Raw genomic sequence first — 11,730 nt, 5'->3', positions numbered from 1 at the left:
TGGGAATGGGTGGGTAGGGGAGTTGGGGGGGAGGGTATGGGGGACTTTTGGGATAGCATTGGAAATGTAATTGAGGAAAATACGTAATAAAAAAATCTACCTTTTTGGGTTTTGAGATTGTCTATTATGTAAGTCTTTTTGCATTCTTCTTTTTCATAGTATAAGACAAATCCAGAGAACTTTCAAATCATCCTATATCAACAGAAGTTTTTCTGGACAACTATTGCTATGTCTCATTAGTAGGTTCATAGCTGACCCAGTGAGAACACAGAATACCTATCTTTTATCTGTGCTTGGCTATTTGTATTATCTCCACCCATATTCCTCAGTAAAATGATATAAAAAAGGGCTTAAGGGCTGAACGATCATGTGTAACGAGGTAGAAGAACGAACAGTAAGCACAGAGTGCTGGTACATCTTCATTTCTGTTTTCAGGTAGGTGGGTAGAGGCACTCTGGGGTTACACTACAGTGTAGAATTGCCATAAGGACTTTTCCAGTTCCTTTATTTGCAGGGGAACTATTTCTGATTTTTAAAAGAAAAATCTGAGATTCTATTATGGATATTTCCTTCAAAAAAGCTGGATGCCCCCTGGATAAGGCAAAGGTTGGGAGGATAAGTAATAAGTTATTAGATGTGCAACGAGCATTGCAATTCTTTTAGTCATTCTGTGCTCAGATTGTGTCTTGCTGATTTTGAGGATTCAAGGAAGAACAAGGGAACAGTCTAGCAGAGTTAGCAACATTGGGAAAAGGCATAGAGAGAGTAGTTCATTTATCTATAAGAGGCTTTCACTGGAAATGTGTTATAAATGGTTTTAAATATTTATTCCACAGATTTGATAAAATGTCCTCAACATGGATCAAATGTTTTTGTATTCTGACTTTGGTACTTCTTCCTTATTTTGGTGAGTAAAATTTCCTAGAATGCCCCCCCCCCCCCAGAAATCAGGTAATGCTGGAGGCATTCACAGCAGTTCAAGAATGGATGGACCTTGGGAATATTTAATTTGTCAAGTGAAATGCAATAAAGCATGTTATAAAAGTCCTTGAAAATTACATGCTGAATGGCCTTTTATTTACTCATTCTTAGAGAGCTTGAGGATGGGAATTGAATTAGAATGCGTGGTATAAACATCACAAGTTCTGTAACCATAATGCCAGCTACTTACAAGACTGAATCATAAGGACTGTTTGAGCATAAAAAGTTACTGTCAGCTGAGATAATGCAGTGCCAGGAAGTCTCTTAAAACAGTAAATGAAAAAGAAACGTAGTGGATTTTTGATATTATTGTTGTCATTATTATACACTGATTGAAGGTATTTACCCTCATCCTATGTTGCAGCTCAGGTAGTGGTTAAATGTAGTGAATGGGGGGAAGTAGGAGTCTCTCCAGCCCTCAAGTTCCATGACACTATCTCCTATAGTGTCTTATATTTTCAAATTGAATCTTCTAATGTCAAATTTGGTGAAGAGAGATAACTCACTGGTTTTCTTCTATAAAAATATTTTGAATGTTTTCACATTAATTGTGAGGTATTAGATAGCCCTAAGTTATTAATATCTTAATATCTCTTCAGAATATTAATGTTTTACTCTTTACACATTGCTTTCTATGAGACAAATCAATTGATTTACAAGGGTTCATTTTCATAAGTTAACACTCTTAATTAATTTTTGATACTAATTTAAACTAATCTTTGAATATATATATATATATATATATATATATATATATATATATACTTTTTTGAGTTTTAGATGTAGACAATTTTCCTAAAAGATGTCTTCTGTCACTTGTTGACCATTATTGTAGAAGTTCTGGTACCTATACCATGAAAAAATTATAACTGTAATCACTGAGAAGCAGGACACCGTTATTTTCATATATAGTCACAGTATTCGAAAAGCATGGGAATAATGTAAAAATACTCAGAATTTATAAAATTTCAACAAAGAGCCCATGTATGGATAAATCTTAGAAATCCATTCAGTGGGGGGTTTGGAGAAATTTCAGTCAATAAGGTGCTGGATTTGCAAACACAAGGCTCCGATTTCCATTCCTAAATTAGCATTATGTCATTAGCCTGCAATTCTAGTTCAAGGAAAGTAGAAGTAGAAGCATTCCTGGGGCTCACTGGCCAGCTATGCTGCTCCATTTGGGGGAATTTGGGGTGTGTGTTTTACAACACTCCCACCACACACAAAAGTTTTATGACATTTGAAAAATAACACCCATTTTTTTGGTCTGTTCTCCAGTAGTGCAGAAATGCATATGCAGTTGTATAAAAAGAGCCATGTGCACATAAGTGCATAAGTACATACACACACAGATACACACAGACACACACACAGACAGACAGACAGACAGACAGACACACACACATTATTTCACAGAGAAATCTATGCCTTCTTTTCTACATGTTGATAATATCAATGTTAGAAATTTGAAAGCAAAACAGAAAGAGATTCTTCCCTTTCTAACCTTCAATTGACTTATATATCTCATACTTGTTCAAATTTAAGCCTCCCTTCCCTAGAGAACAGACCCCCTAACTGACAAGCACTTTCCCCAGAAAGAGTCCTCCTCTCTTTAGTGTTGATCTGTAGAGTTATTCAGTTGCAGTCAGGTAGAATATGCAAAATAATTATAGTTTGCTGTATTTTTGAGATTTTTTGTCTTATCATGTGATGATCTATTTTAAGGAGTTTCAGCATGCTTGACAAAAAATTTTAATTTGTAGTTACAGAGTGAAATATTCTGTCCATGTGTGTTAGATACTTTTGCGCTGCATTTTTTTTTTAGCTCCAGTGTTTCCTTGTTTATCTTTGATCGTGTTTATCTTTGATTTATGGAGCATAGCTGGCCAGTGAGCCCCAGGAATGCTTCTATTTCTACTTTCCTTGACTCCTGGTGTTAGCTGGGTATTGAAGTCACCTGTTATTAGTATGTTGGGGTAAATCTGTGACTTTTTATTTAGCAGTACTTTCATTTCTGTGGACAGGCATATATCTGCCTTGTGAATATATGCCTTACATTATATTATCTTCTTGAAGGGTGGTTTCCTTAATCAGTTAGAAGTGACATTTTGTAAAAATCGATGTTGAAAAGTATTAGTTTGGAGTCTATTTTGTCAGCAATCTATTAATAGACTTTTCTATTTGTACCTTGAATTGATTCTACATACTTATTTTGTTTTCTTATAACTCATTCAGATTATTTTTATAATCTTGAACTGTATATTCTCATGTGTCAATCCAGTGCAAGAGCATACAGGTGCCAGCAAGAGGGTTTAGTAAGGAAAAGAAGTTCATAGTGTCTTTAAATGAAGGGTTCAGATATAATAAGTAATCAATAACTGCCATTTCCATATTTGAAGTCACTCTGTAAATATATTATTTTTGTACTGTGACACAGATGTCCTTGCCTCCAATATCACAAGAGTAATGAATTGACATAGGTCACTTTCAGTATTATGTATACTTCTTAGCACAGTCTATAGATTTTCTCTTTAAACATTTTTATATTGCTTACTCATATAATTAGTAGGTGTGCATGTGTTCACATATGCCACAGTACATATGATAAAGTCAGAGAACTACTTTTGTAACTTGGTTCTCTTTTGCAATTCTGAGGGAAATGGGACGTCAAACCTAGATCCTCTGGCTTTTGGTCAAACCATCACACTTCTATCTTCTGAATTTTTTCTCTTTTCTTTATCCATTAGTTGCAGAGTCTGCTGTTGCAAGTCCAGAGAGTCTTAGAAAAGTGGTAAATGAATACTGATTCATATGGAAATTTAAAAAGTGAACTTTTGGCTTTTGAAGTGTCACCAAACAAGATGTACAAGACAAACATTGCAACAACCAAAGCAACCAAAAATATTTGTTTTATTATTAAACAAAGGTTGAAGAATAGTCTTGTCAATGATATAAAACTACTTAATGTTATATATAAGTTAAAACATTCCATTATTTATAGATTCTATTAATGTACAAAATCCTTACTTTATACAGTTACATTTTATGTTTAAAATATGTTTAAAGTAGAATGATTTATCCTAGAAAGGAAGGTTGGAAGTGATTAAAAATATCTCTTTTAAGTTAGGTTAAATATCAGTTTTGATATAGTAGGACATTGGAATATTCTATAAAAGTTAAGAACCTTTACTCTGAAAAGGTACAAAAATAACACACAAATTTGAATTTCATAATGTTGTCTGTGTCTACAAAAATTGTCAATAATAAATTTTATCTCTGTTTACATATATATTATAAATTTGCAAAGACACATATGTGATAACCTATACAGTAAAGGTATTAAGAAGTGTAATAGCACTACAAATAATTAATCAAGTTGTATGATTTCTCTCAATAAAAAACAATGTAGGAGATTTTATCTGAGTATGATGTGAAATTGGGGAATGATAGCCTAATTATGTAATTACAGTCACTTATTTACATTGTCTCAGAATATCAGACATAAAAATAGATCAATAACATATCACGTTTAAGTAGAATTGTAGTAAGTCAATATTAAAATTTATTACTTGATACTGAACCATTTTATCAAGTAGAATTTTTCTAGCAAATATCATTATCTGATTTATTTTTGTTGTCTTTTTATGTTTCACAGCCAAATTGTACCTTGTATAAGAGTGAATCTGACTGCTCCAGAACCCTGATTCCAGTTTGTGCAGATAATCTAATGACATATTACAATGCATGTTACTTCTGCCTAGAAAAATTGTAAGATCACATGATTTAATATTAACTTTTTCAAATTAGTGAGGAAACTATGAGGAACTGATGAAAAAACCCTGTTTCTGATAACACAAATATGACATACCCAAAACATAACCACTTTCACTAAAGAAAACTCAAGCAATCACTTGTAAATTTCCTTGAAGTTATTCTGGATTTTAGTAGATTTTGTATTGACTTATTGGCAGGATTCTACTGAATACTCTCCCACAGTATTTATTGATTAATTATACATGATCTTTATGAAAGGAAACCAGTAGACTAACCCAATGTAATACTGTAAGTTCAAATTTCATCTGTTGCTATGGCAAATATCATCATGAAAAACAACCACAGGAAAGAAAGGATTTAGTTTAGTTAACAGGTTACAGTCTATCATTGATAGAAGTCAATTCAGGAGATCTAGCAGGATATTGAAACCAGGAAGGAACATAGCTTGCTGGCTCACTTACAGACTCATGTTCAACTTGATTTCATACAGATCCTAGGACCAGTTGCCCAGAAAATTGTGCCACATACAACGCCCAGTGGTTTCCTACATTATTTAATTTTCCCTAGTCATGTTCATAGATCCATCTGATTTGTGCATTTGAGACATTCCTATCAGGTGATTTTTGGCTGTGTCTAGTTGACACATAAAGCTAAGTTAGGTGCTCAATGGTAATTCCCACACTTGAGCAAGAAACTTAAGTACAGAATTTTGAAACTTACCACAATTGGATCCAAAGCTCTGGAGGGACATCTGTAGTGATCTACTTTTTTCTCTCCACCTTGTTGCCAGAACTGAGCCTTCATGCCCAGAGCAGTTATGTTGTTAATGCTAGCAAAATCACACACATATTCTCTTTAATTAGTCTCACTTCACCTTGTATTCTGTTAGTTCCATGAATTGACTTTTCCCATTTTGGAGAAAGGATTCCCTTTAAGGGTAGGGAGAAGGAGTGGTCCAGCTGCTTATAGATTGGGTGACTGAGGCACCCCACACCAAATTATATTCATGATTTTTCATTAAAAAGTGATTATATTATCCTCGATTTGTTAAAAATGGTAGTTCATATATTTATTTTTTTCTTCTAACTCTTTTGCTTGCAGAGTATCACCAATTAAATATAAATACCATGGTATTTGTACTAAAGAATAATGGTTTCATGGTGGTTCATGCAATCAAGTGGAATGTTCTCAACCGGTGGCTTAAATTCCTAATCAACAAATGAATTCGTCTATGATTCATAATGTGGCATAGAGAAGATTAAAGAGTCTTTCCAATGTGAACCTGAGATTAAATAATATTGAATGAGAGTTGAACAAGAAAGGGTTTTATCAGGTTGCCAAATGTTTAGTTGAGAAATTATATCTACTGGAAGAAACATATATTCACACTAAAAGGTAAATTTCATCTGTTACATATACATGTTAGGCCTGTTTTATTTTCAATGATCTGATGGTGATATAAATACCTATTAATTTTTGTCTTATATTACATAAACTGTGAGTTTTAATCATAGATGTTCTAATCAATAAAATGTTTAATAATTTCAATACTATTAAGTATGTCCCTTCTTTCTTCTCTTTCTTTCTTTCTTTCTTTCTTTCTTTCTTTCTTTCTTTCTTTCTTTCTTTCTTTCTTTCTTTCTTTCTTTCCTTCCTTCCTTCCTTTCTTCCTTCCTTTTTCTTTCTTTGTTTCTTTCTTTGTTTCTTTCTTTCTTTGTTTCTTTCTTTCTTTGTTTCTTTCTTTCTTTCTTTCTTTCTTTCTTTCTTTCTTTCTTTCTTTCTTTCTTTCTTTCTTCTTTCTTTCTCTCCTTCTTTCTTGTGTTTTGTTTCATTTTATTTTGAGACAGGGTTTCTCTACATAGCCCTGGTTGACCTGGAACTCACTCTGCAGACCAGGCTGGCCTCAAACTCAGAAATCCACCTGCCTCTGCCTCCCAAGTACTGAGATTAAAGACATGCACCACCACTGCCTGGCTTAAGGGACATTTCTTATGGGAGCTGTTTATTAAGATCAAATGAATACTTTGATAGTTATAACTTAGGCATAATGAATGATGAATATAAAATATAAAACTTGATTATTCATCAAAATGATGGTAGGTATCTTCTCTACCCTTAAGAATCTGAACCTATAACAAGATATTTGGAAAACTGAATTATAGAAAATATCTTTGGGCTAACTTTGGGAATTTAGTGTAAGGAATCATGGAATGAATATGGAACAAATGTCTCTCATCGAATGTGTTGCCTTTTCCAAACATACTAGAACATCTCCGTCTCCAAAACTTAGAGAGAGAAAATTACATTTTATTTCTGTGTTACAAATCAGGGAGAGAGAAAGAGGGAGAGAGAAGGGGGAGGAGCAGGGAGGGGAAAGGAGTGGGGGGAGATGGAGGGGAGAGGGGGGAGGGGGAGAGGGGGAGAGGGGGAGAGAGAAGGATAAGGATAAGGATAAGGAGAAGGAGAAGAGGATGAGGAGGAAGCAGCAGTCGTAGTAGTTATAGATTCAGGTAACTTTGCTTTGAGATAGTACAGCTCTTTCACCTAAGTTGATGTTTTTCAGTTGAACAAGAAAGGGTTTTCTCATGTTGCCAAATGTTTAGTTAAGAATTATATCTATTGGAAAACCATATTCACATGAAAAGGTAACTTACGTCTGTTATATATCCATGTTAGGCCTGTTTTCTTTATTAGTAAAGTATTTTATCATCTGAAATAGTGCTCAGTGTGGTTCCTCCTTAATCACATATATGCCTAATATTAATTCACTTTTGAGCCACCCATTAGAATGTGCTATGTTAACCCAGAATTAATGGTGCATGCCTGTAATCCTCTGTACTTGAGAATTAATGGTGCATGCCTGTAATCCTCTGTACTTGAGAATTAATGGTGCATGTCTGTAATCCTCTGTACTTGAGATGACCAAGAATTTGAGGTCGTCCTCGACAATGTATTGGGGTTGTGGCCAGATGGGGTCACATGAAACTTGATATCAATGAAAAATACTTTATTATAATAGAGCGGCATTAAAATGTTTTCATTAACCTTCAAACCCTTAAAATACTATATTCAGCATTATTATTATTACTTAACATAAATGAAAGTGTGTTAGAAAGTTTATGCCAACTTAATAAAAATAGTCTTTTAGTAAGATGGAAAGAAAACTGAGAATATGATTCTATCAGATTGAGGTGTAGGCAAGTGTGTGGAGCATTTTCTTCAATAAGGATTAATGTGGGAAGGCTATGAATACTAGGAGCAGTGTCTTCAGTTCCAAAGGATAGCTTTGTTAGGGAAAGATATAGAATTAAGACCACCATAATAGGATCATGGAAAAATTAATTTTATGTGGATGCTTCAAATGTCTTAGAATCAAAGCAACACTGAGGAAAACAACTATAGACAGTACTTAGGTACATAACCTTCTTATATATCGAGGTAAAAAAGTGACTCCCTCCCCCCCCAAATAAAAGACAGATATAGCATAGAAATCCTAGTCTTTATTCTGGTTTTGATTACCTTTGATGCCCAAATGTGAAGTCAATGCTTTTTAAAAAATAATCTGCATTCTCTGAGATTTTTTTCATAATAGGATTTAAATATGTAACAAATGATTCAGCTTAAATTGTTGATGAGAAAGAATACCAATGTTCGAAGACTGTTAGTATTGTTATCAGACTGTTAGAATGTACAGCCAGGGCTCTGGTCATTGTTCCCCTACATGCTGCTTAACAAGTCTGGAAGTGTAAATCAGTGTCATAAAATTATTTGTTCAGTGTGATCATGTTGATAAAAGTGATCTAGCCAACCTCAAGTCTGTCTATGAGATGTTGACACGATTCTTAGATTTCAAAAGTGGCAAGAGGTATGCAGAAGAAAATAGCAAGGTTTGTATCCTTACAATTATTGCCTTTTATGTATTCTGTTCTGCAAGGTGAACCCACAAACTGCCAGAACTGTGTGAAATTCCTTCAATTAATATTGAAGCAAATTATTCTCTCTAACTGGCTCCCCTTACACAAGACTTCTTGGAAAAAATCTGAGGTACTTTGAGGTCCATTGTTTCAAAAGTCTGATATGCAAAGTGTACATGTCTTTTTTTTTTTTATAAAACAATTCCTGTTTAAACAGAGAATGTTCTAACATATTTGTTTTAGATACACTTTGTGTTCATTCCTTCTCTCCTGGAAAATGAGTGAGCATAGGCTCGGAGGCACATGGCAATACTATTTTTTTAAAACATCTTTTACATGTATGCCAACACTGACAAGATGACATGCAAACACCCAAAGGAAATATTAGCAATGCCCTTGCAGGCCTAGTAGAGTCCACTGCCAATGAGAGACAATGGAAACAAGATGTTTTTTTCATGTAAGTCTTAGAGTCTTTGTCAGTAGTGGAGCACATACTATAAACAGGCACAAAACAACAATACCAGACATTTAAAGCAAAAGAAGAGGAGAAAATAAAAAAATTAAAACAAGAAATGGTTAATAGCAGAAACCTGCAGGGACCAACTCCTTGACTTGGAAGCTGGAATTTGAAACAAAGACTTGTCAGGAGAGCTGCCAGAGCATATGCAGAATAGACAAGATGCTTTGCACAATAACGGGAAGAATTTTATAAACTGTGGATGAAAAGGTTTGAATGAGCAGAATTGCCGGATAACTTGTCCCAGGTCCTAGAAATGCAGCCATGAGGATGGAAACTTCAGTGAGAACTGGTGGTTGATACCTTGGCTTCATAAGACTATTTTGGTTCACAAGACTACTTGGGTTTGAGATTTCACAAATGCCATGGACTGGACTCAGTCGGTCCCTCAACCCACGGGAGAATCAGGGTTCTGGCACTCAGGTGAGCAAGAAGTCAGCGGGGTGACAAACACATGAACACCAGAGAGTGTGTTGAATCTGAGTGTAATGTCTCAAAACAAACATCACACTTACAGTACAGAAGAAAACAAGGAAGTTAAGTGATACATTAAGGTGATCCAAGATACATTGAGGTTACCTGATGCAAAATGACTCTTTACACAAAACAGAGAAATGAATACATAAAAGATAACAGGAATCAGACAGTGTTCACAAATGGGATAAAAAGCAGCCTCACCTAAGGTCAGCTTATTCTTAGAAGCCAGGGACAAGGGCTTTATGCCCTTGCCATAGGTCCAATTCTAGTCTATTGTATAATCCACCTTCTCCCTAGGCCACTGTAAATTCCTGTGTATGAGAGTGACTCAGCTGTTATTCTAAGTATTTACTCTAGTCCTTCTTAGACCACAAGCTTCCTTCTTCCTAGGCCATTGTAAATTCCTGCACATGGGAATGACTCGGTTGTTATTCTAAGTTTACTTTATAGAAATAGTCCTGAGATTTCTAGCTCTTTTTCAGTAAATTGTAATGCCTGATTTCTTTCACTATCTACATTGGAGGCATTTTATCTGAGTGAGTAGCATTCTTACTAAATTTAAAACCCAAGGTCAGCTCAACGTTTTCCTAGGATATTGGGACACTGGTCGAGGCCAATCTAACTTAGCTATATGTCAAATCTTTCCTTGGTGGCACTCATAATAAAACAATACTGAAGGAAAGCACACAGATTCGTTCACCAACTGATGCAAGGATAAGTTAGGAGCATTCACGCAAAGGGATGCCAAGGCTCCAGGAGACTATGTTTCCATGAAACTTTTTGCTTCAGAACTGTGTCCAAGCTTTTGGGCCTGTCATGCAGTTTCCACTGGAATGGGTATGATGCACATTTTTTTTTTTTAATATCACTCCTCTGGGAGGATGATGTTTTGAAAGTTGTAATTGTATAGAATTTACTTGTAGTTTGTTGGGAGGGAGAGAAGACCAAAGTTTTTTTAACTAGAAGTTATTCCATGTATATCAGTGACAGTTAAAAAGAAACGTATGGACACAAGTCAATATGCCACAATCCATATAATGATCATGATATTGATGACAATTCTTTTTATTGTGTGCTTAAGTAGTTTACTCTGGAACTAATAGGAGTGCCAATTTTTTGTTTGTACACAAAATTACTGAATTGAAAAAAATCATAACTAAACAAATCAACCAATAATTTTACTTCCTAAACAGTTTCTTTTATTTAAAACATATATGTATCTTCTTAATCAGAGGTATTCATAAAATATGAGTAGAAATGAAAAATTACAGACATGAGATATACTTTTATTAAAAAAATGTAAAGCTTATCTCCCCTGTCCATTCCCATACCTGCAGTCCCCCCATTTCCTGTCCAGTCTCTTCTTCTACCCTCTTCTTTCTCCCTTTTAAGTGTGATTAAAACATCCTTGCATAGATATTCCTTCTTGTTTAACTTATTTAGATCTGTAGGGTATATCATGGGTATTCTGTGCTTTATGGGTAATATCCACTTATCAGTGAGTCCATACCATGTTTGTCCTTTTGGGTCTGAGTTATCTCAAGATTATATTTTCAAATTCTATCCATTTTCTTGCAAAATTCATGATGACCTTGTTTTTAATAGATGAATAGTATTCCATTGTGTAAATGAACCACATTTTCTGCATCTTTTCTTTGTTAGAGGAGTGACTGGACTCCTCTTCAAGTTTTTGGCTATTAGGAATAAGGCTGCTATGAATGTAGTAGAGCACCTGTCCTTGTGATATGACAGAGCATCTTTTGTGTATATGCCTAGGGGTGGTACAATTGGGTCTTTATATAGAACTATTTCCACTTTTCTGAGAGACCACTATATTGATTTCAAGTGTGGCTGTACAAGTTTGGAGTTCTGCCTGCAGTGGGGAAGTGTTCCCCTTTCTTTATCTCCTTGCCAGCATGTGCTTTCACTTGAGTTTTTGATCTTAGACATTCTGATTCATATCAGTGTCACTTTGATTTGCATTTCCTTTATGACTAAGGATGTTGAGCATTTCTTTAAGTCCTAGGAGAATGAATGTAAATCTGTAACTGCCAGAGGATTGGCAGG

At 34.8% G+C, this 11,730-nt stretch overlaps 1 protein-coding gene across 7 annotated transcripts in view; it reads left to right on the top strand.

The window, feature by feature from the left end:
* LOC110285129 (serine protease inhibitor Kazal-type 11) overlaps nt 1-6,307 on the top strand; it is a 97,112-nt gene extending 90,805 nt beyond the window's left edge. For 6 of the 7 annotated variants that reach the window (XM_029472108.1, XM_029472107.1, XM_029472106.1 and 3 more), the window contains 4 exons: nt 837-907; nt 3,729-3,772; nt 4,637-4,749; nt 5,857-6,212. In XM_029472108.1, coding sequence (XP_029327968.1) covers nt 847-907; nt 3,729-3,772; nt 4,637-4,749; nt 5,857-5,905 — 267 coding nt within the window. In that variant the 5' untranslated portion in view covers nt 837-846 and the 3' untranslated portion in view covers nt 5,906-6,212. Of the gene's footprint in view, nt 1-367; nt 436-836; nt 908-3,728; nt 3,773-4,636; nt 4,750-5,856 lie in introns of those variants that run through there. The other variant, XM_021151127.1, reaches the window with a different exon arrangement.
* Nucleotides 6,308-11,730: the final 5,423 nt, after the last annotated feature.

Source organism: Mus caroli, chromosome 18 (genome assembly GCF_900094665.2).
Source record: "Mus caroli chromosome 18, CAROLI_EIJ_v1.1, whole genome shotgun sequence".
Lineage (NCBI taxonomy): Eukaryota > Metazoa > Chordata > Mammalia > Rodentia > Muridae > Mus > Mus caroli.
Note: the sequence above shows the minus strand (reverse complement) of the source record. Positions and strands in the feature narration are given on the sequence as shown.